The sequence below is a fragment of the Anoplopoma fimbria genome, chromosome 3, assembly GCF_027596085.1.
Source record: "Anoplopoma fimbria isolate UVic2021 breed Golden Eagle Sablefish chromosome 3, Afim_UVic_2022, whole genome shotgun sequence".
In the NCBI taxonomy this organism is placed as follows: Eukaryota; Metazoa; Chordata; class Actinopteri; order Perciformes; family Anoplopomatidae; genus Anoplopoma; species Anoplopoma fimbria.
In genome coordinates, this window is record NC_072451.1 from 9,785,187 (window position 1) to 9,809,587 (window position 24,401).

General features: G+C 42.5%; 1 protein-coding gene across 1 annotated transcript in view; it reads left to right on the plus strand.

The window, feature by feature from the left end:
* The first annotated feature begins 426 nt into the window (after positions 1-426).
* Positions 427-24,401, plus strand: part of arhgap39 (Rho GTPase activating protein 39) — a 28,154-nt gene continuing 4,179 nt past the window's right edge. Inside the window, 9 exon segments of the mRNA XM_054596358.1 lie at positions 427-946; positions 11,490-11,616; positions 11,619-11,793; positions 11,796-12,351; positions 12,353-12,776; positions 17,450-17,614; positions 19,224-19,409; positions 20,639-20,852; positions 23,366-23,439. Of these exon segments, the coding sequence (XP_054452333.1) occupies positions 474-946; positions 11,490-11,616; positions 11,619-11,793; positions 11,796-12,351; positions 12,353-12,776; positions 17,450-17,614; positions 19,224-19,409; positions 20,639-20,852; positions 23,366-23,439 (2,394 nt within the window). The 5' untranslated portion in view covers positions 427-473.

The window sequence follows — 24,401 nt, forward strand, 5'->3', positions numbered from 1 at the left end:
TGGGAGAGGCAAACAACCGTGAGGCAGTACTTGTAGTTTAAATCTAATGAGAGCACGACTTTTCTACTACTTTTAAAATTTGCCTATATCAATAAAAAAAATGTAAGTGCTTGCAGGATTCTTTAGGTCAACACATTTATTGTAAAAAGAAAGGCTATATATTTTTAAACTATTGATTCAAAAATTGATACAGTGTTTATGAGAATCAATGCAATATCACAAATCACAAACATAATATTGGAACATATTCTTACACCCCTAATTATAATAAGGAACAGGATGTGTGGACAGCATGGCTCTAAACGACTTAACACTCATTTCTGCTTTAATTCATAAAGATATCATTCATAATGTTAATGTAAGCGAATTTGGCTCCATAGTTTGGCACGCATCGTATAATTTATGATCTGTCAACTGAATATGATGACATTTGTTGCTGAAAATTCTGATCATTTTAAAATAATAAAAATACAATGATTGTCTTCCAGATTGTTTTTTTTAAATTAAACAGTGAACTGTCCCCCTGCAGGTTGGAGTGGGTGGAGATCATCGAGCCGCGCACGCGGGAGCGCATGTACGCCAACCTGCTGACTGGCGAGTGCGTGTGGGACCCCCCGCAGGGCGTCTGCATCAAGCGGACCGGCGACAACCAGTGGTGGGAGCTGTTCGACCCCAACACCTCGCGCTTCTACTACTACAACGCCTCCACCCAGCGCACGGTGTGGCACCGGCCCCAGGCCTGCGACATCATCCCCCTGGCCAAGCTGCAGACCCTGAAGCAGCACACCGACGCCACCAACCCCCGTCCCGCCAGCGGAGGAGGGGGGAGGGCGTCGGCGGAGAACAGTCCGGGACGCAACAGCGGGGTCAGCCGCGAGGGGAGCACCTCCTCCTCCCTCGACCAGGAGCTCTCTGAGAAACAGGGTGGCAGAGAGGAGGCAGACAGGTAAGACAATATGGTCAGCTGGCAGCTGTTTACAGGTGTAATAGAACTTATGATCAGAGTTGTATTGTGAATCTGATGAATTGCCTGAAGGCAGTTTTCTGCAGGGACCAGGTTTCACAAGCAAGAACGCAAGGAATCAAAGGATCTCTAGTGATGTATGTTTGTGCTTTTCACATTATGCATCTGGTGCTGAAGCAGAATTCCTGCACTGATGCTGTCTATGGAACCGTGTCTTCAGTTTGCAATTATCCAAATCCAAAATCTGGTTCCTTAAAAAAATACATAGAAAAACTGGACCAATGTTTCCTCACGGTTCTTAAGATATCTCTGTGTTGTTTTTTCCTATTAAAACCAGCAACATGTTTTATTCTTCCGCTTGTTACATGCATACAGTCTTTTCAGAATACATTTTCGTCTTCACAGGAAACAACACAATTAGGTTTAAGCAACAAAACTACTAAAATAGGTTTAGGAAATGATCGTGAAATACTTAGTGAGGTTAAAAACTATTGTGGTTTAGGTAAAATAACACGGTAGCTGAAGCACGCAAGTTACGTGAGAAATAAATCAACGTTGTCTTCTTGCTACACATGGGGAACGAACAGCCTCCTGGATGAAAGATCGCTGTTTGTTTGACCCCTGCATGGTGTGGGCCTTATGAGGTCTTTATACTTCCTCGTTCATGATTGCGTGGATAAAATATCAAATTATCTCATATGATATCTTTCAAATTACTGCACGTATGAGACCTGGCTGACTGGAGAGAGTGGATGAGGGGCTAAATAGTCACAAAACAACAACATCGAACAACACAATGTGAATGAACAATCAGAATGGAAAGACATTTTCTGACTCTGATGGTTCTCTCTCATAACGTGAAGAGGCTCTTCACAGAACCCCCGTCTACATGCATCCATTAGTTCTTCTTTAAAAAGTCAGAATTTGACTGTTTCTCTCCGTTCCTGTTCCCCTCTTTCTCTCTCATCAGCCCGTCCCCTCCGTTCTGTTTCTGTCACTGTCCATTAATTTCTATCCTCTCTCACCTTCACAGCCTCTCACCTCTCCTTACCCCGTCCCCGTCCCCGTCCCCCACCAGTCTTGGTTAGCTGGTTTGCTGTAATCTGCTGCAGTCTGCAGTGATTGGTGGATATGTCTGGCCGGGGTCACAGTGTCCTGTAAATGTCTTCTTTACTCCAGTGAGAGGACACACACACACACACACACTAACACGCAACCTTGTACTTCTATCTTAGTGAGGACACTCATTGACATAATGAATTTACTAGCCTCTCACACTAACCTTAACCATCACAACCTAACCCCCTTTACCCTAATCCCCTTTACCCTAATCCCCTTTACACTAATCCCTTTTATCTTAACTCCCTTTACCCTAAGATATTTTACCTTAACCCTCTTTACCCTAAGCATCTTTACCATAAATCCCTTTGCCCTAAGCCCCTTCACACTAAGACCTTTCCCCCTAACATCCTTTACCCTAACTCCATTTACCCTAACCCCCTTTACTTCAACCCCCTTTACCGTGACCCTCTTTACCCAAACCCCCTTTACCATGACCCTCTTTACCGTAACCACTCTTTATCACAATCCCCTTTACCCTAACCCCCTTAACAGTGACCCTCTTTACCCTAAGCCCCTTTACCCTAACCCCCTTTACCATAAGCCCCTTCACTCTAACCCCCTTTACAGTTACTCCATTTACCCTAACCTCCATTAACCTAACCCCTTTACCTCAACCCCCTTTACCCTAACCCCCTTTATTGTAACCCTGTTTACCTCAACCCCTTTACTTTAAGCCCCTTTACAGGAACCCCTCTTAACCACAACCCCCTTTACCATAACCCCCTTTACCATGACCCTTTTTATCCCAATCTCTTTACCCTAACCCCCTTTGCTGTGACCCTCTGTACCCTAAGCCCCTTTACCGTAACCTCTCTTTACCAAAACCTCTTTACCTTAAGCCCCTTTACTGTAACACCTCTTTACTAAAACCCCCTTTACCCAAACCGGCCTTACCCTAAGCCCCTTTACCTTAACCCTCTGTACCCTAAGCCACTTCACCCTAACCCCCTTCACACTTACTCCATTTACCCTTAGCCTCATTACCCTAAAGCCCTTTACCTCAACCCCTTTTACCCTAACCCCATTTACCGTGACCCCCTTTACCGTGACCCTCTTTACCATAACCCCCTTAACTTTAAGCCCCTTTACCGTAAACCCCTCTTTACCACAACCCCCTTTACCATATGCCCCTTAACAGTGACACTCTTTATCCCAACCTCTTTAACCTAACCTCTTTTTTTGTGACCTTCTTTACTTTAAGTCCCTTCACTGTAACACATCTTTACTGTAACCCCCTTTACCAAAACCCCCCTTAACCATAACCCTCTTTAGCCTACGCCCTTTACCGTAACCCATTCTTTACTGTAACCCCCTTTAAAAAGATAGCTGTACAAGCACACACACACACACACACACACACACACACACACACACACACACACACACACACACACACACTCACTCACTCAGTAAGAGTAGTACACACACATTGTGCAAGCACCCTAGCTGTTCTAGCCAGTTATTCACATTGTGTACACTCAAAGGAACAGCAAAGCACTGCTCTTAGAGACACTTACAGACTCAATGCAGCTCAGTGAGAGCAGCTAGTTAGTGACACAGATTTGTCGGACCAATACCGCAAGTTGTATTAACGACCCTAATGAATGAACTTCAGACAGCAATGAGACACATGTTTTTGTGTCTAAGTGACTAATGGGGACAACAGTTTTTGATATTGGTCCAGTATTGAAGGAGAACACTGCAGACAGCAGGCGCTAAACAGGATGCAATGTAATCACTCATGGCAACTCCTCACTATAAATATATGTCCACTAAAAGGGCTTGTATTTTTCCACTGACTGGCTCAGATTGTTGTTATCTGTGTCTGACAACATTATGAAAAGGACCCTACAGAGGAATAAAACTATTTACTTTACCTTTAGCTTCATCCGGTCTGTTTGTTGTTGTGTCATGTGACTCGAAGATAACAGTATAAATGTAAGTGAGAGTTAGAGAGTTGAGTGTTGGAGTACAGAAGCCCATTTAGCTGCTGCCGTCTGCAGCGTTCTCCTTTAATACTGGACCAACCTCAAAAACGGTTTTCCCCGTTAGTCACTTATACACAAAAACATGGGGAAATAATGTAAAGGTTGAAAAATACCAAAGTTACCCTTTAGGTGACTGCTGATGCAAACCCAACATTTCCTGCTGTTGCTTCATAATAAAAGCTTCTCAATGATAAACAACCCAGAGGCTTTAATTTTGAAAGAGCTATGGGAAAGAAAGTGTAAATTGGTCTATGCCACAACAGTTTGACCTCTAGGCTCTATCTGGTCAGCGGATCAGTTTGAATTATTTCAGGGAGGATGAAGAAACTGCCACAGCAGTGAAGTGGTGCACACACTGTACGCTATGCACACTCAGCAGTTGAAGGCGGAGCTTGATTAACCAGTTTTTTATGGGAGGTTCTGGTATGAAAATGGTACAGTATAAGTATCTGGACCATTGTCAGATGATTCATTTGTCCGTTCATCAGTCCAGCATTGTGTTTCAGAACGATATATCTGACCCTGCACAGCCCCAATCAACGTTTCTGTTCATAGTAAATATTCAAAGTAGAATCAAATGGCACGATGTGGTCTCGCCTTATTGGTTCATTCACCACCAGTGTTGAGTTACAGCAGTAAGCAGTCTATTTAGTGTGGAAGTGGAGTGTCAGGCTAAAGATGGTCTCTGGAGAGAGTGAATGGTGTTAAGGAGAGCAGTCTGTCATGGACCACACAGCTTCCTCTGTGACAGATGGGAGCTTTTGACCTCCACACAGCTCTACCAAGGATCCTATTAAAGGAGGGACAAAATGGAAAAAAGGCAGAGAGAGATAGAGGATAAATTCACTTCTATGCTTCATGTTTGTCCTTCACTTATACGCAGCGTCTGAATTAGTCAGTGCAGAGAAGTACTGGTCGATGAATACATGTTGCCAGAACCACAGAGGACATTTGAGGTTATGCAAGAACTTTCTCAGTATAGCTTCATGTGTTTGGACAACCAATACTTTTGCAGCCTTTTTACCCAGCCTTATTATATAACCTAAGTTTCTTTAACGGTACAGGTTGAACGGCCTTTCACACCTTCTGGTTCAGCGCCCATAGCCCCGCTGTGATGGTTCCAGTAGGTGGAACACACTTTGCTCGATGCAGCTAGAAGCCGTTTGTTGGAGGAGCTATTGGAAATAATGGCTTTCAGAGCGCAGTGGTGCCCTTTACCTCCATAGCTGACCTCAATCTGGAGCGGTCTTGAGGGGGGTTGCAACATTACAGGAATATTCATGGTGGACCCTTTTTCTAGGCAATTAAGGGAATAAAATGGAAATATGGGGCGTATGTGCTCAGGCTGTATTAGCAATGTCTTATGCAGATAGAAACAAACCTTTAATCCTATCATAAGCAGACATTTTTACCAAATGGATCAATTTATTTGTCAAATACAAACAGTGTGAAATGCGCAATGTGATGAGCCAGCTACTAGCAAGCAAACTAACGGGGAGAGTTACTTTGGAAATTGGAACCGACAATGTGGGCTGTGTGAATAACTTATTTATAAAATAAATGTTTTACGATTAAGTGTGAATGAAAGGAAAATATCTAAATTAAAACTTCTCAATTAGAATGCTCAATCAAGCTAAAGCTTCCCTTGGAACATTTCCGTTGATGGCCTTTTCTCAACACATCCTCTCCTGTGTCGGACCAAAATCAGCTGCGTGTTAAAGCAATGCATGGGGCGGCGTTGGTGGGGGGGTGAGTTGTTTCAAGTACCATGAAGTGAGACAATGGAATACAATCCAGGAAGAACCGTTTGACTAATAGATGGAGGAGTTTGAAGGCTTATCAGATGAACTCAGGCATTATTTAAAAATGAATCTTGAATAGGGACCTCAGACTTATGCAGCAAAACTTTTCATGTGGACACATGGTGCACAGCTGTTGACCACACTTTGTTTTCCAGTATAATTGGTCCCTCTCAAAATGGTGTCTGTCCGCGCTCAATGCCAGTAGCCAATGGCAACAGCCGTAAAAAAATTACCGTTTGACATGAAAACAAATGGCTCCATGGCGGTTTACACTACATTCAGTAATATTTCCATTTCGGCCTTTTCACCATGGCGCTATGCCCAAATAGAAGGGGCAAGGGCGTAGTCCGGCAGATGGTGGTAATGCAGCACTCATGGATGCAAACCGCTATTAAACCCAACAGAAGAAGAAGAGGATGATGGGGGGGCTGGATGTTTGTGTACGCGGTGAAAGACATCTCATATTATTTCCAGGAACATGGTGGAGGAGGAGCTGTTTTTTTTTCCTTTGCCAACTCATAATTCAGATGATTCAGACTCAGGTTCAGACAGGTCATCAGCGGTCCTATTAATGCCTCTAGTGGATGAGTCACAGGAGAAGCTTTGTCGCCTGTAGTAACTGTTTTCCAAACATATTGGAAAAAATGATCACCGGAATATTGTGCTATGTGTGACTTCCACATTGGCTTGGTTAGTGAATCTTTAATCAATGATGCTAAAAACATCCCGTTTTACGTCCAAATGCAAGTGACTTATGAAATGTTGTCACCTCCCTCTCCTGCACTAAGTCTTTACCTGCCTCTTCTGTGTCTTTTATTGTGAAAGGGAATTATTCATGGATGGTCCAACACAACTCTTTGATGTGCATTTATGTGTGTCCACATGTATCCTTGTGTTTGTGTGTGCGTGTGCGTGTGCGTGTGTGTGTGTGTGTGTGTGTGTGTGTGGGGTGAGAGGCCTGGTGGCACAGCTGCAGACTGTCAGTCCAGATGGCTTTGGAGATCTCCTCTCACGCATTCCTTATTGGATCTGCTTGTGTGTGAAGTGTCTACCAAGTCTTTCAGTCTCCCTCACGCACACACACACTCACACACTCACACAAACACACACACAGGAGCAGCGGTGGGCAACTAGCCAGTGGAGTCACAGATACCATGTGGTCTGGACTGCGTTTAAACCTGATACATACGAACCCTTTTTATGTTGCATCTAAGAAATGTTGAAACGAGTGCAAATGACATTCTTCATTCAGAGTACACTTTTTTTTTTTATTTCAGTGTTTACAATGTTTTCATCTATTTTAGAGCTATTTCCAAATATTCGTTCATTTCTACACAAATTGCAGGTCGGTGAATCTGTGTTTTTCACTTTGCCACCTGCGGTTCTGTCTCGGTACACTATTAGCAGTAGTGATTATTATTCATAAGTCTACCAGCGCTACGCTTTGTCTTGTAGTTAATAGTCTAGGCAAGTTTATTGTTCAATAATAGTTTTCATTATTGATTCATGCATCAATTTTAAACATGCATACACGTTTTAATTGTCTAATCGATGAACGTTCTGTTGATTGCTCCATTAATCAGCTATAATTTGAGCTCCACTGAGAGGAAATTTTAACAGAAACCCACTCGATATTCCATACTCAGACTGCCTAACTTCAGCTGAACTTGAGAATGCAGAACAGAACAAGGCCTGCTGTCTTTAGGTGCCACTTGTATTTCTGCTGTAGCAGGTCATGTAATAATAATAAAAATAATGGACTTTATTTATATAGCACACTTTAAAATACAATGAAATCTCAAGCTGCTTTACAGGGTAAAACAATCAATCACAATAAGCAAATATAATAAGAAAATGCTAAAATCAGTAATAAAATATATGTTGTGGAATTCAAATGTAATTGTCTTCAAATACATTTTTAAGGATGCTTGCCATTTGTCTCTGACTTCCGTCTACATACATACACAGGAAAACTAGATAGTACGTCCTTCTGCTCCCTGTGATCACCGTCATTATGTTTAAATGCGGCAGAATACACAGCATAGTTGTTTTCATCTGCATTTTTTTTTTCGGTTTCTGTTGTGAAAGAGTATGATATTTTATCGTGGCTCTCAAATACTATGTTACAATCGCAACATCGTCCGACAAAAATACAGGCTAATGACAGCAGCTGTGTTGATATTGAAGTTTAAAATGATGACAGGGAAAGTTAGGAGCAACAAGTACATCCACAAAGCATCAGTTACCTCTAGAGCTGGGTATTGTTTTAAAACTGACAATGTCAGTCCAAATACCAGTACCCTTAAAGAAATACCGATACCAGTAGAGTACATCATTGGATACCCATCATGTGAATGGAAGCTGTGTGTGTGTTTACTAGCTAGCTAATCGCCACGGTAGTGGTACGGCACTGTCGCGGGAGAGCGTAACGTCCCGGCTCTGTCAACACTGTTGCCGTTGTTAGCGCTGTTTGCGTTCTTGGCACCGTTAGCTTCTAGCTGTCTGCTCTGACATCTCCTTGTTCAGAGTCCTATGCAGGTGGGTAATCCCGGCTGTATGAGTTGTAGCTGCTGCGAGCAAAACCATACAAATGGTTACTTTTTCTAGATCTGGGTACAAAAAGCATCTATGCAGGTATTTTTGACTGGAGAAGGTTTGATACTCCAAATGAGCTCCAAATGAGCTGCAGAAATATATTAATACTCGTGGGACAAGCAAAATGTTGGCAAAACATTTCAAAACTTTATTATAAATGTGGCTGCTGTGCTTCTGAAACGGTTCCTGTCTCTGTGTTATTAAGCACAATGAACGTCCACATCAGTATGTTTTTTTTGTAAATGTAAAGAAAAGACAATGTGCATCTTTCCACGTCTCCGCATGTGTTTTGAATCTGGAATGTTTTGATGTAACCGTCCATGATTCCATGAAGCAAAGAGGGCTCAGAGCAACCACATCAGGACAACCACTAGTGACTTATTGAGTATCGGACAGTATTATCTTGTCTTTTCTAATACTGTGGCTGCAGTGAGAGATGATGTGTTATGTAAGTCTTAACAAATAACCACAGGGGAGGGGATTTTCTTTCTGTTCCCCCTCTGTTCTTTTTGTTAGCCTGTGCACAACATGCAGAATGCTGAGGGATGTAAAGGCTGTTTGAATGCTTGTTTCTTTTATTGTCATTATCTTTGAAAAAAAAGAGACAAATTTATTTGAATTCCCTTTAATTTAAAGAGCAGATATACTTTTTCAATATTAGTTTATTGTGTGCATGTACTGAAGCCTGAACCATTTATTAAAAACACATTATTCCGACATATGATCTGTTTGAATTTGTACATTTTTATAAGAGATCATTTTTCTACATTTCTTTTTTACAGGGTAGGGTGTAGATTTTTTTTTTCTAGACTTCTTTTTATAAGCTTGACTGGTAAAGTTCATGTCCTTACTTATTGATAAAGAATCTGCCAGTAATGGAATATTTAAAGCAAGTTTTTCATTGGAATTAAAGCGTTTTACCAACATTAAGATTCTAACCTTCTTTTACATAAACTGAGCTACAGACCAAAGGCTAACCTTTGAGAATCATTCTGCGTATGCTGAATGAATAGAATATAGTTTTTCTTTAGAATTTAAATGAAAACATAGAATTGAAAGTTAAATGTGGCCTGTCAGGCTGTTCTCATACACCATTCGAAGCTGCTCCTACCAAAAATGTATGCAGACTAACTTGTATTGATCCCAAGAAATCAAATTGTATCGATTGTTGTAATTGTAATCGAGACCAAGGAAGTATAAAGAGCGTCAAACATGGGCCATGTATGTAGGAGGTGGAGGTGGACAGGTGGCTCTTCAGGGAGACCAGCTGTTAATGTCTCGACTGTTTGTAACATAACTTCCGTAGTTGTTTTAACCAAAACAACAATCTTTTCCTTAACTTACCTAAGTAGTTTCCTGTGAAGACAGAAGTTTATTTTGAAAAGACAAGCGAAAAATTGACACGTGTCACCCGTCCTTCATAGTAAAACTCATGAAAAATGAGCTGATGAAGATGACTTTTCATAAGATATCATACCAACCGTTGTATGAGGATAAGATGAGCCAGTCCTTGATACTGATTTATATTTCTGGCACAATCAACATGTTCACACTTCTGGCCACTTTGGGATTTGATTGTACCTCAGTGAAATGTCACTGACAGCTGAGCATCAGAAATTAGTTTCTAGGTGAAAAAAAGTGAGATGAAGAGGAAGAATGTGCAGGTTCAGACAGACTGGAAAAAGGCCTGGAATGTTAAACTTGATTTGAAGGTCAAATGATCCTATTGATCACTTAGGATAAGCTGAGAAAGAACAACGTTCACTGCGTAGTAATGAGTAGGAGACAGAGAAAGAAAAGGTTGGCAGATAGAAAAAAAAGAGGAATGGATGGACACCTGATGGGCTGAGGAAGACAGAGAGAGAAAGTGGCTTGGAGTCTGGACTGGTTGTGATGAATGCCAGCTCAGCCCCGTAATGCTTAATCCTGCCCTCTTTGTTTCCCTCCGTCTCTCACAAGCACACAAACACTCTCACTGCCACCAATTGAGCACCGGCCCCGGGGATCAGTATTTGGAAACGGAGGAGCGGCCAAATGCCGCAATCGATGTCACACTTCCCTCCCTCGCGCCCAGTTCGCTTCTTGTTCCGGCATCCCACACCACTCTCCCTCCTCCTCCTCCTCCTCCTCCTCCTATGAGCTGTTTTTCTGACAAACAAGTCGCCTGTGTGAGGAGCGACTAAGTGAATGTGAACTAATGAACTTCATTTCATTTTTGGGAAAACAAAAGAAAACATCTAGAATTTAAAAAATATATTTTTTTACGACACAAAGTCTCTAATGACAGTTTACCTGAGAGCAAGTTGAGCTTCAACTATTACTGCCAATATTAAAAGGTTCAAATCAGTTGTCATTTTCATGTTTTAAAATGTAAGACTAGAGCCAAAGGGGAAATGACTAAGGAAAAACTGTGTCTTTTCAATTACTTAGTACAAAGCCATCCTACACAGGTTACACATTTACATATTCACTAAGTTTGTATTTGAACAGATTACTTCAAATATTCAGTCCAATGATTGTCTGTGCTGTAAGTCTGGTAAAAGGAGTGTATTTCATCATGGCCCTTGGTTTTGGAGTGATCTACAGGCCAGACTCACTTTTTTTGAATGTGTTATCAATGTAATCAGTTGTACAGATGTGGATAACTGAGCATACTTTTGAATCATCTCTCCTTAAAGACATTTATAGTGTTGCACTTGAGTTCTGCACTCTACAAGTGATGTAAGTAGTTCTGTTAAAAAGGAAAAAGAGAGAACGAAAGAGAAGTTCAAACCTTCACACCAATCCCTCTGTGGAGTGGGCCTGATTGTTGGATTTTGTTTTTTGGAAACCCATTTTAAATCATGTGGCATCTGATAAGCCCTTAAACTCATGGATCCAGTACCCAAATTGGACGTCCATGATCGTTCTTCATTGGCTGACTGGTACCAGTAGACATAGACAGGTCCTGTAGTGTGAATGTGACAGCTCTTGATGAGTGCAAGCGCTGACCCTTATTCTTTTGTTCTCTTCTCTCAGGACTTCTCCTTTCAGGTGGAACACGGGTACGAAGGAGCGAATGCTGATCAAGGTGACGGACAGAGAGCCCAGCTTCTTGGCCCACCAAGGAAATGGGTATTCCCCCTGCGACCCCCCACCCCCGGTCCTCCTTCTGGAGGGGGCACCACCTCAAGAACCCGCCGTTCCTCTGGAGGAAACCCGCCCCCAGAACCCGAAGGCTCACCCGTACTCTACACCGACCGCCGCCAGTCCCCCTTCCTGAAGCGGGCCGAGCTGGGTGGCACAGGCACCCACCGCCGCTCCTCAGCCGACTCCCAGCCCCCTCGCCCCGCTACGGCTACGAACCCCCACTGTATGAGGAGCCGCCATCAGAGTACCAGCCCCCTCCCATCTACGAGGAGCCGCCCACTGACATGCACCTCTCCGACTCCTTCTACGGCACTGGCAAGTCACCTGCTCGCAAGACTTCAGCCCCCCTCTATCACTCCCCCAAGCAGGGCCAGTCGCCCTACGGCCAGCTGGTTTTGACCCGGCAGAAGTGTCCAGAAAAGACCCAGAGTCTGGAGTACAGTCCTGTGGGGAAGGAGTACGTAAAGCAGCTGGTGTACGTGGAACAGTCGTCTTCCAGCCCACGCTTCAAGACTGCCGACCGCCTGCTGCGCTACGGCACTACAGGGGGCTATGGTGGCTCGTATGGGGGGTCCTATACTCTGCAGCACAGCCAGTCTCTGATCAGGGACCCCCGCCTACTGCTGGACTACAGTGGGGAGGGTGGAGAGGGAGGACAGAGGTTGCTTTATGAGGACTCCATATCCTGGACGTCCAGTCAGACCCACTCCCTCTCCTCTTCCTCTACCGGCGGCCCTGGGGCTTTCTCCCCGGGGTAACCGCAAACGCAAGAGCCGTAAGCCCTCCCTCCCCCAGGAGCTGGTGCGCTGCGTGGGGCAGGAGGGGGAGCTGGTGGGCACAGCGTCCGAGGCGATGCTGGCCCAGGCGAGGCTGGCCTGGGAGGCCCAGCAGGTGATGAAACAGAGGAGCAGTTGGGACTCGGGGCAGGGCGGCGGGATGGCGGCCCAGGGCGGCGGCTCCAAAGATGGCTATGAGAGTGACGGGGCGCTGCCTCTGCCGTTGCCGGGACCGGTGGTGAGGGCGTTCAGCGAGGACGAGGCACTGGCGCACAGCGACGGCCACCACTGGAAACGCAGCACCTTCGATCGGCTGGGCTTCCCCCAGGCCCTGCTGGAGAAAAGCCTGTCCGTCCAGACCAATCTGGCCTCCCCCGAGCCTTACCTCCACCCCTCACAGGTACTGCTGCATGCTGGGACTCTGTGTCCACATTAAGGAGTATCGCAATATTACAACTGTTATTACTTTCTCTGGTCGTGGTTACTTGCCTTAAATTTGTTGTGGTGATGTCACCACGTTCCCAGATCCCAGCAATTTCTTTAATGAGTAAAATCACATAAAATCACATAAAAATACTACCAGAATAAGACCCAACTTTTGATGAAGTTATCATTTTAGGATATCAATACTCATTATGAAGTGATCTCAGCTCTCTGGCTATTTAGTTGTTGTCTCAGGTTAGCAACGTGACTTTCTTATGAAAAGTAAAGGATTTTTGGAGATCCAGTATGTTATTGATTAACATAGTGTAGGTCAGATGTAAATTCTTGAAGACATGTGGGTATTGAGCCAGGTGGGAAGTCCCCTGATGATTTTTTCCTGAATAGCTGTTATGGTTACAGTATAATCTGAATTATAAATGAGAGCAGTTGATTTGCTATATAGCCACAGCACTGAAGCCTTACCTGGGTCTACAGTCATAGCTCACACCGAAACACTGAAACACACCCAGTCAGGTCTGATATTGTCCCGTGTTACGTCCCCACCTTGGTGGAAAGTCATGGATGTTTCATGTAATGCTGCTGACTCTTAGATTGGCTTATGTAACAGTCACACTGCCGCCTGGTCCAGTGAGACACATTCACTGCACCCACAGTTGCACTATGCTCAGGGAACACACACACACATATATATGCACACCTAAAACAGTAAAACAAAGGATGCGCAAATGATGTTGCACCTGTTTTAACAATGTTCTAATGATACACAGTCATCCAGTGAACAAAGAAAATGTTATTTTATGCAGATCGTCCCTGGACAGTGTATACACATCATGACATAATACATCCAGCACCGGAAATGCCTCACGATCGCTTTATATCACACGAGCTCTATCAGCAAGAGGAAATGTAGATGCTCAGACTTTAAGTGCTCAGTGAAAATGGAAATCTGAACATCAATATTCCCATGGCAACCGGGCAAAATAAGTCTACTGACTGAAGCTCATCTGACAGTCAGAAATAGAATAGGAGTGGAACGGATACTGAACTGTTTTCCATTTGTCTGGTACAAAAGAGAATGGCAATTGTTTTTAGTTGGTATGGTGACTGCAGACGTTACCAGGGGAGCCATAAAGTGTTGTCACATCTCGCTACAAAGAGAGACTGACGACTGGCTAGTTAGCTAGGTAGCATGTCCTTTTCCGGGGCAACGGGAAGTGAGCAGAGGGACAGCTAGACCCAGCACTACCACTGAGCACCAGCTCATTTTCTGTAACCAGTGTAGCATTAAAGCATGGTGGAATTAGCAAGCTAGTCAACTAGCCAGCTGTCTGCTAGTTAGCTTGCTAGCTTGCTAATACCACAATGCTTTATATGCTACAATGCATATGGAAAACAAGCCGATCAAAGTTGGCACTCATTATTGCAAAACCTCACCTCAGTGAGTCCACCACTTGCCATACGTCGGTAAGTTGACCCGGAAGTTAGCCCGCTACAATGGTCCCAATGGCAATGGTACACGTAAAAATAGCCACCGTTCTGACCATCCTGCTACGTTGATTTGAATGGGAATGTCCTTTCTACTCCCTATCTATTTCTATGAATATAGTAATGCTGCCTTCAAATTACACTTGTGACCATAGACTATATAAGAACTGGACGTGGTCATTGTGACGTAACCCATTGGTTTGTGGTATGCCGTTTTGAAGCCTTGAGTTTGGGGATTTGGGCGCCATCTTGGTTTTTTTGCAACCAGTGAACGGAAGAGAACATATTTGACGGCCGAGGATAGACGCCGTATACGGCTCGAGTAGAGACCTTTCAATCACAAGGTGTCCCTGCTTTTATGGACTATTTTACTTTAAATCAGAACATAATTTACTAAATGAACATCATGCAACTAGAGATTGAGACCATAAACTCATGTTGACAATGTTTACTGCAGTAATAAATCTAGAGACACGTAGGGTCGTTCTCTCATAGACTTCTATACAATCAGACTTATTTTGCAACTGGAGGAGTCGCCCCCTGCAGGTCAGTAGAGAGAATGCAAGTTTTAAGACACTTCGGCATTGGCTTCACTCAGCAAAACTGGAGGTTGCTGCCTGCTCCTGACCTCCTTGATCTAACCTGGGAAATCAGATACAGGATATGCTTGTCGTTTTAGTGGTTAAGTGGTAGCTAATATGCTATGGCAACATGGCAGCTTTTGCCGCTGTCTAGAAGCCACCGGGGCTAACTATTTAGCAAGCTAATGAGTAGGTAATATAATGCAGGAAAATCAGAAGGCACAATGAACACTGGAATATGTCTTCATCAGATTTGAAGGGGTTGACTCTGAAGAAGCAGTTCATGTTAAATTGTAAGTCATAGCGCTGATTGATTCCGCCAATGTGTCACTGTGTTCCAGAAATGTGTGGTGTGATGATGACTTCCAGTCTGAGAGTACTGTGAATTCGCCTAAGACACAACCAATCTGTGTTTATGTAGAAACAGACGGATGTTGGAAGTTGTTTAAGTGTGATGTGAAGAGACAGACATGAAATGAACACATAAGCACCGGTTGCTATGATGACATGTGCTTTTATGTGAGTCCTCAGAGGCCCCCGAGGACATAAGAGGGCTGGGAAGCACTTAGCCAAGAGGAAAATCGGCTGTCGCTCCTCTCTGTGTCTGTCTACTCCCACCATTTTATTTCTCTTGCTTTGCCTTTCTTTTTAAATTCAGCAATGCAACGTTTCGAGGTTAGTGATGAGGGTGTGAAGCGAGGAATCTGCTGAGCAGAATCCACCTTTGAAGGAAGAGAACAAAGAAGAGTTTTATTCAACAACAGAGAAAAACGGATTGGTACCAGAATATTAGTCATGTAAAATTGCAGCCACCATTACAGGAGCTTGGTACTTTTGAGAAAATCCTGAGAAACCAACAAGAGTACAGGCAGGTAGACCATCCAAACATTATTATTGTTATGAATAAACACGATTTGAAACTCAAAAGTAGCTCCCGTTAGAAGGATTTTTATTCCCTTTGTCAGACTACAAAGAGACGCCATCTTAAATTCCCACATTGCATATACAAGCACATTAGACATGCCACAGCTGTCGCAAGTAGTCAACATCAAATGATAGGTAAATACATTATGAATTAAGCATATACACTGAAAAACATAAAGACTACCTATAGAAAAAAGGTACATAAAGAAGATTATGGTATACAAAGGTAAATACCAGTATATATACTCACAACTTGTCCCCTCCGCCTGAATAGCCAAAACATGGTACACCACGACTGTTGCAAATTTAGTCAATACTTAGTAAAAAAAATACAATAATCATGAAAATAAATGTAAAAATCAAGGACATTTATATACAAAAGGTACATGAAGAAACCACAATATACAGAGGAAATTAAAAATCATCATTATAAATCATGATGTACCCTCAATAGTTTGTATTTGTATTTATTATTATCATGCATTATTATTGGGAAAAAGAAAAATCAAATAAGAAAATTATAACAACAAAATATACAAAAACAAACGGCAATAATACTTTAAGAGACATGACACACATGAGTATTAAAGGTAAATCTTTTTGGGGATCTATTAGCTGTAATGGAATATAATATTCATATTTAAGTTTTCATTGGTGTATGATCACCTGAAACTAAGCTAGGAGAACAGCGTTACCACGTTTTTTCACTCTGCAACCACACCAACAGATAGTGATGTGACTACACTCCTCATAAAGGCCTTTAGGGGCCAAAGTGTCCACTGTATGTACTCAGAATAGTTGAATAAACACAACGCTCTATCAGGAAAACATTTTCATCTGTACACTAACTATGTCGCAATCTAATGATCATATTGTTATGAAGTCTAAATAGGGTTGAATTTATCTTGTAGAAAAACTTGTGTACGTGTACAGTTTCACCAAAATACAACGCAGTGCATCCTCCTAAACATGTATCCATGGCAACATTATACTACATATAGTACTTCCTACTAGGGGCGGCTGTGGCGTAGTGGAGAGCAAGGTAGTTCTCCAATTAGAGGGTTGGTGGTTCAATACCCGGCTTCGGCAGTCGATGTGTCCTTGGGCAAGACACTTAACCCCAAGTTGCTCCCGAAGGCTTGCCATCGGTGTGGACTGGATGTTGCATGAATGTTAGTTAGAGTCTGATGGTGGCACCTTGCATGGTAGCCTGTCATCAGTGTGTGAATGGGTAAATGATATGTAATATACTACTGATTGTAAGTCGCTTTGGATAAAAGCATCTGCTAAATGACTGTAATGTAATGTATTCTCTTCCATACAGTATGAATGGGCTCTTGTAGCGGTGATGTTCACGGCTGCCTTTGTATGACTTCTCTTAGGTAACTTTGTTGTTGATCCACGGCCGTTACTTTTGATTGTTGTTTCAATCAGTGCGCTGAGGAATAAAAGGACTCTTTGTTACGCTGCAATAACCTTGTGCATATTGACGTATTAACACGTCAGTATTAATCCCAGTCAGCTCCCTCTGAGCGCTACAGAAACCTTCAGCTCTCAAGCCGCTCTAAATGTTGTGCAGCAGCAGAGATGAATGACATTTTCTGTTTCCTCCTCTCTCCTCCGTTTCCTCACCCGTCAGTCGGAGGACCTCGGAGCCTGCGCCCAGTTTGAGGCCAGCCGAAATGCCAGGAACATGATGCCGAGCGCCAGCTGCGGCATTTTCCCAGAATTCACCCTGAGAAAGCCCTCCTCGGAGACGGACATCGAGAACTGGGCGTCCAAGCACTTCAACAAACACACGCAGGTAGTCAAGATGATGTGTGTCAGACTTGTGGTGGGCTTTTGTTGGTATTTCCGGCTTTAACTATTTTCAAAATTGTACCCAAAATGATGTCTTATATCTTGAAATAGTTTATTCTCATCAGTGTAAGTGTACTTGCTTAACATTTCGGCTCATATGTCACATACTGGACAGATTAAAGCATTACTGTTGAGGTCTCTCTGGGTTACACTGGTTGGTTCAGTTATCAGCTGATCACTAATCAGGTTTAGCTGCTCAAGACATAATACATGAGTTGGGTCTGAAGGAAACAGTAGCTTGATAAAAACCTCTAAACACAAGGTCCATGTTATTTCTGGTGGAAAGCCATAGAAACGTGAAGTCAAGTCTTTTTGTCAAAATACAGAAGCTGATCTGGTCTTTCGGGGTTCGAATTAACATTCTGCCCATCCAAATCGAAATTCATACAGAACCACGTTTTTTAATTTCAACCAATTTAACTAACATTGAATAGTTTTTTGTCTTTTTTTAGGGTCAACAGTATAGAACACATACAAGTGGTGTACATCATCTGACAGCTTCTATGGTCTGTTATTTTAATGTTTGGCCCCATAAAATCAAGATAGGATTGAAGACACTGTTTGCACTTACATAACATACATACATGTGATGACCAGACAACAAATCTGCCTCCAGAAGGAGGTGGTAATGCACCTGAATTGTTACTGACTGCTAACTGACAAAAACGCCATCAGCAGTGTAGTTCCAACAATAACAGTTTAGCTAGGGTTAGCTTATCCATAAGCTATGACAGACCCATTGAAGATGTGTATTCTTGAGAGTTTTATCTTCACGGTTCAAACCACGTCAAAACAGATCATTCAGTTGTCGAACTGATCGGGGATCAGATAAACACCACATCAGCTCAGTTCCTCTTGTATTTGATAGTAAGTGTAAAAAATGGCGAGAGCGTTTTTTCCTTGTAGCTTTATTTAGCCAGCAGCTAATTTCAGTGTCACTCTATTGTGACTGTAGCTGTCGTCACCACGAGGACAGAGGAGACAGACAATCATAGACCCTTTTCACAGATGATATTTTTGAATTGTCAAAGCATAAATAATCACATATACGATTACTCCGTTCCTTTAAGTGTCCTAGCGAGCCATGTCAGTACGCTCACCTAAATGGAATACAGCCGTCATTAATGTTACTAATTCCCCCTGTGCCTTTCCTGCTTTGGCAAGTCAAAATGTCTTCTGTATAAAAGGGTCTATAAGGGAATCAGACAGTGAGTGGACTGCTTAGTTACTGATGTAGTGACGCTTAGGGGGGAGTAAAGGTCATGAATGCTTATTGGAAATAAGGGTGCATAATAAATACCTTTTTAACATCTGGCTAGAATGTGTCTCAAACCACATCACAAGACAGACTTCAATCTGTCAATCTGCCCAAGATGCATAAAGCCACTTCCTGCATCACTTTCAAAGCATTCCACATAATATAGCCTTCTACTTCTCAGGGTTAAAGGAGCAGTTCACCCGATGGATTTGATTTATTAGCATTAACCTCTTTACCGTGTCTCTGCCACTCCTCTAACCCTCTGTACTGCTCCATAACTGGGTTGTTTTCTCAGGGTCTGTTCAGGCGAAAGGTGTCCATCGCCAACATGCTGGCCTGGAGCAGTGAGCCCATCAAGAAGCCCATGATTGTGACCTCCGACCGCACCGTGAAGAGGGAGGCAGTGGACATCTTTAAACTCATTCAGACCTTCATGGGAGACCGCCGCGCCAAGGTCGACTCCCTCGCCGTGGCTCTGGAGGTCTGTGGAAAAAGCCTGAACCACTGCTCTGGTTTCCCACTCAATCATCTCACTAACTCACATTTCTCACCTTGGTGTCTCTTTGTAGTGGTTTGACTTTGCACTAATGTCCTTGGTCTGAACATTTCATCTTCAGCCATAGCTGCGTTAGGACTCTAGTCTAGATGCTAGCTTCATTCTTCATTGGGAAATAACTGGTATGGGATTCACACACGTGTTCTGCAGTGTCTGCTGAAGAGAAACTGAACCAAGATCATTATACTATCCTCTCTGCAGTACTGCTGAAGTGTGCAGGAGGCTTCACAAGCTGTGTGTCCTTGTTCACAGTGTGACTTTGAGAGGAAGCTTTCACAACACCCGGGGCCTCATTTATAAAACTAGTGTTCCAAAACAAATACCAGTATCAGAAATGCCTCTGATGCAGCCTATCAAAACACCATATCCCAGTTGAAATCGTCGGGAGTAGAGCTAGTTAACCTTAGCTGTTAGCAGCCGGTGGAGAGCACAGTCCTGCTTTGCTTAATAATGGAGATAACAGCTGTCATCGGAGGTTCCATTGAGTTACATTTTGATGCGTTCAAGCTCCATTCAGTCGAAAAGAGTATTGGGCAATGCAAAATTCTAATGCGATCATGATGTGTTCAAATGTAGTCTCGTTAAATTTTGATTTTGGCAAGAAACTGGTATGAATACAGTTAAAAGAGATATTTTCTTAGTGATCTAAAATAGATATTAGGTTGGGAATTGTGACCTTTTGAAAATGTGCACATGTAGACCAGCGTCCATTAGTGGTCGACGCAAAACCCATCATGAATATTGAGATGACATATTGTAGCTGTGGTGTTTGAGAGGCCTATGGCTGCAGCAGATGTTGATGCATATAGATAGAGACATAAGCAAGCTTGCATTAAATTAGTTTTGTGGCCGCTTTGTGCTGCAGAACACAACATTAACATATTATCACTTGATATTATTTATTGTCGTTTTAGCAAACAGTTGCCTATTGACCCATCCAGCACAGAGCAACATTCTCATTAATTTATAGTTATGTTTGTCCCCCCCTGATACATGTAAGTACAATGTTTTCTGTCTTTTAGCTCTGGTTTGGTCTCCACCAACTCAATATTAGAATCACCTCTCAGTATAACACAATGCAGCACAAACCACAGCCTCCAAAATTACCACAAAGTTGAATCATCAGCCCTTTAACCCGTCTCTGTGCCCTTCAGGTGGTGGTGCGCGGCTGGAGCCACCAGGGTCTGCGCGATGAGCTCTACATCCAGCTGTGTCGCCAGACCACGGAGAACTTCCGGTACGACAGCCTGGAGCGAGGCTGGGAGCTGATGGCCATCTGCCTGGCCTTCTTCCCCCCCACGCCCCGCTTCCACACCTACCTGGAGGGCTACATCTGCCGACACATGGACCCCCTCAACGACACCAAGGGTGAGGGAGCAACACACATGTTTTCAAAGTGTTGGATGGGGGCGGTGATATCAGTGCAACTGTCTGTCTGTCCGATGCCTTTGTGGCTCCAAACCAAAACCCCTCCAATTGACCAGCAATTTAGTCATTAATGTGTCAAACTTTTGGAGAAAATCTAATGCTGCCTTGATCATACCGCACAGAAATGTGGAGGGAGGGTCAGCGTACAAAGCTCAGGACTGTGACACAAGTTAGTTTAAACTGCTTAACTTTGATTGAGGTTGGGGAAATAATGGTGGTTTTGGTTAAATAAATTTATGTAATGGTTATTTATTATATAATATAAACACATTGCGTCAGGTGCTGTCACTGTCACTAATTTAGTATTAAAACCTGCAATAACAGAGTTTTGTAGGCCACTTTAGGGGCCTTTACTTCATTTGGAGTCCAATGTTTACAATGTTTACTCTCCTTATTGCTCTGATTGTGGTCTCTTAGAGAAATATTGGTCTCTTTTTCGCTGCTAAATGCAGCAAACTGTGTCTGTTTGCTGCTGAGCAGGTTGAGAACAGTGGCTTTATGAGAGCTTTTTACTGAAACCCGCTGCAGCTGAAAACGACACTATTCGAGCTATGAGAGTGAACAAAACAGTCAAATTTGCCAACAGCTAGACAATAAGTTACTTTATTGTCATGGGCAAAACAATTACAGAGAAGCTTATTGTCATTGCCAATAAAAGCCTTAGAGTCCCTCCAACAGAGCTCATTAAATATGTTTAAAAAGAAAATCACAAGTAAAAACAATCTACAATCTAAGACATACAATAGTGCAAATGTTAAAATAAAGGGACAAAATATACATAAAATATTTATTACAAATATAATTATTTGGGGTAGACAGGTGTACAGCAATTGCAACATGAATAAACTGATTAAATAATGGGTAATGTAGTAAATGTAAACCACCATCTTTCCCAAACTTTTAGCAAGTGCTTTGAGTGGCCTTCTTTATGTTGATTAAAAGTAAACATAATTAAATTCATTCTCTCAAAACATATTTGACTTGGAAAATGAGAACCTTTAAAGTCAACAATATCAACTCATATCACATGCTCTTCATCAACAGACAGAGTTTGTCTGGCTGTTGATGAAGAATAAGTGTAGATACTCAAATTTCTGAACACAAGGACTTCTCGTCCATGTTGGCTAAAGTTCAAAGTTCATTCTTGCCTTTGGAACGATCAGTTGACACAACGAGGTGAATTTAGTACGTGTTCTGGAGGTCGGCTTCTTCTTCAATTCTTCTTTCATGGTACAAATGTTCTTAATAATGAATCAGGCCGTGACTCTGTAGGTGACTAAACAGATCAGATAGGATTTCAGTAGGTGTCTTGTACAGTGTGTTCCAGTAAAGATTACGCTGGTGGGCCTTTTATTGGTTTGCGGAAGATGTGTGGACAGATTCGGCATTTTCAGCTGCTCTATTTGGACCCCTCCTTATGTGACTAAAGTTGCTGCTTGTTCACAGCTAGAGATTATCATTTCTTTCAATGACAATTCTCAGTGTCCCTTCATCTCAATGGGTCTCTTTTCAACCAAAGATACAGCTTCACCAGAACAGCTGAATACTGTCAATTCTCCTGCATCACAATTGCCACGCCACAAGCTCATCATTGCAGTAACACGGATTCTGCCTTTTGAAAATGGGGGGGAATTGATTTAAGCTGCACTGAGGTCTGTTGGGAACTCCAGGATGAAATATCAGACAAGAAGGTAACTGATACACATATGCAATCCAACAAATCCCTTGTAGAATATCAGTTCCCATAGAAAGCTCTGTATTGAGATGAAGGCCAGCATGCTTCATGTCAGTGACTAAATAACATCCTATAACCATTGTCAGTGAGCAGGAGATGCAGTGAGACACGTCAGCATTTCTAGTCTTAAATCATCTACTGCACAGTGCATTTCTGAGGTCTTCCTGTTTGTGCTCTGGCTCTGGTGCTCTGCTGCCCCCTACAGGGGAACAGAGTGAACAACTGACTACTGTAGACCTCTCCCACAGTGCTAATGTAAGACACATGCTTTTTAGCTTATCTTTGTCCTGTGAGTAGCTTGTTTCAAATAAAAAATAAAGGTGATGAGCTTAATGAACTCAGGAGCGGTTGTTACTGTGCGGTTAACACGGTCTAACCCCAACTGTGAGCTTCATCATGCTGATTGTAGACAGATCAGAAACAAAAAGATTAAAAAAAAAAAAAATGATGGTTGAAATATTGAAGTATTGACAACATCAGCTTCATTCTTTACATCATTGCTTTAAAGATTTAAAATGAGAGCAAAATATCTAAACATGACTCACAGGCTCTTCTCTGCAGGCAGCTTCACCTCTGACCCTGTGCTTATTACCAAATTCCAACTTCTTGCACTGAAGGAAATTGTTTCTGTTGAACTAGTGTACAGGCATGCAAAAAATGACAAAACAGGAAATCTTTTTATGGTGTAAATGTGTCTTGTTTTCTCTGTTTTCTTCAGGAGTGGCCATTAGCAGCTATGCTAAATACTGCTACAGGAAACTGACAAAAGCTGCTCTGACTGGTGCCAAGAAGGTAAGCGGCAGCAACTCATTTTCATTAAAGCATGAGTCTGGAGTTATTCTATATTTTCTTATAGTCAATTAATCCAATGAAAAGAGCAAAACCAACCAATCAACGTTTAATCCGTGTCTGAATACTTTCTGACCCTGTCTGTGGTTTTAGGACCACTGGTTCTCTATGAAAATATAAATCTTTAAAAAACAGCTCAGGAATATATTGTTTATTTTTCTTAAAGACACAGTACATTCCTTAAAGAGCTGTTTGCTTTTTTTTTTTTTTTTTTTTTATCAAATGTTACTCAAACAGGAGGAAATAGTGCATTTGTTGGGCACTATTTGTTCAGCAGCGGATTAATCTACATTTGGTGCTCTAGTGAGCATTTGTGGCAGCAAGACGGTGTGTATGGAATGGAGTCAAAATAAACTACAGTGTGTGTTCATGGTGATGAAGGAACATGTCTCTCAGTGACACAGTGAGGCTCACTGATGTGTTTAAAATCAAGCTCTATGGCACAGAGGAACAACATCTATAAGGCTTTGATACACACACATTACGTGTTAGTAGTATCAGTTATTTTCTGGTTGGGGGCTAGTTTGAACCAGACTGAAAGAAGGAAAATGTGCTCACATGTCCATGATCCTGTAGTTTTTGGGGTTGTGACACTTTGTCCCGACATGCAGCTTTACATTTAATACTGACAGGAAGCGGTAATATAATGTATGTACACAGAAGCGTGATTAGTTAGACTGCCCCTCGTCTCCGGCATGCAGCGAGGATGATAACGGAATATTATTTACTACTCAGGTAAACTGTCTATATTGTTTAAAATCACAACCCTGATCTTGTTCCAGCTCTCTCTTAAAAAACACGAGCTGTGTCTCATGGTCTACAACTCATTAGCGACCTTTGTAAAGATTGCTTTTGTAGCTGGACATGAAATACAAGGACATGGTGTCATTATGCAAATTGGGGCT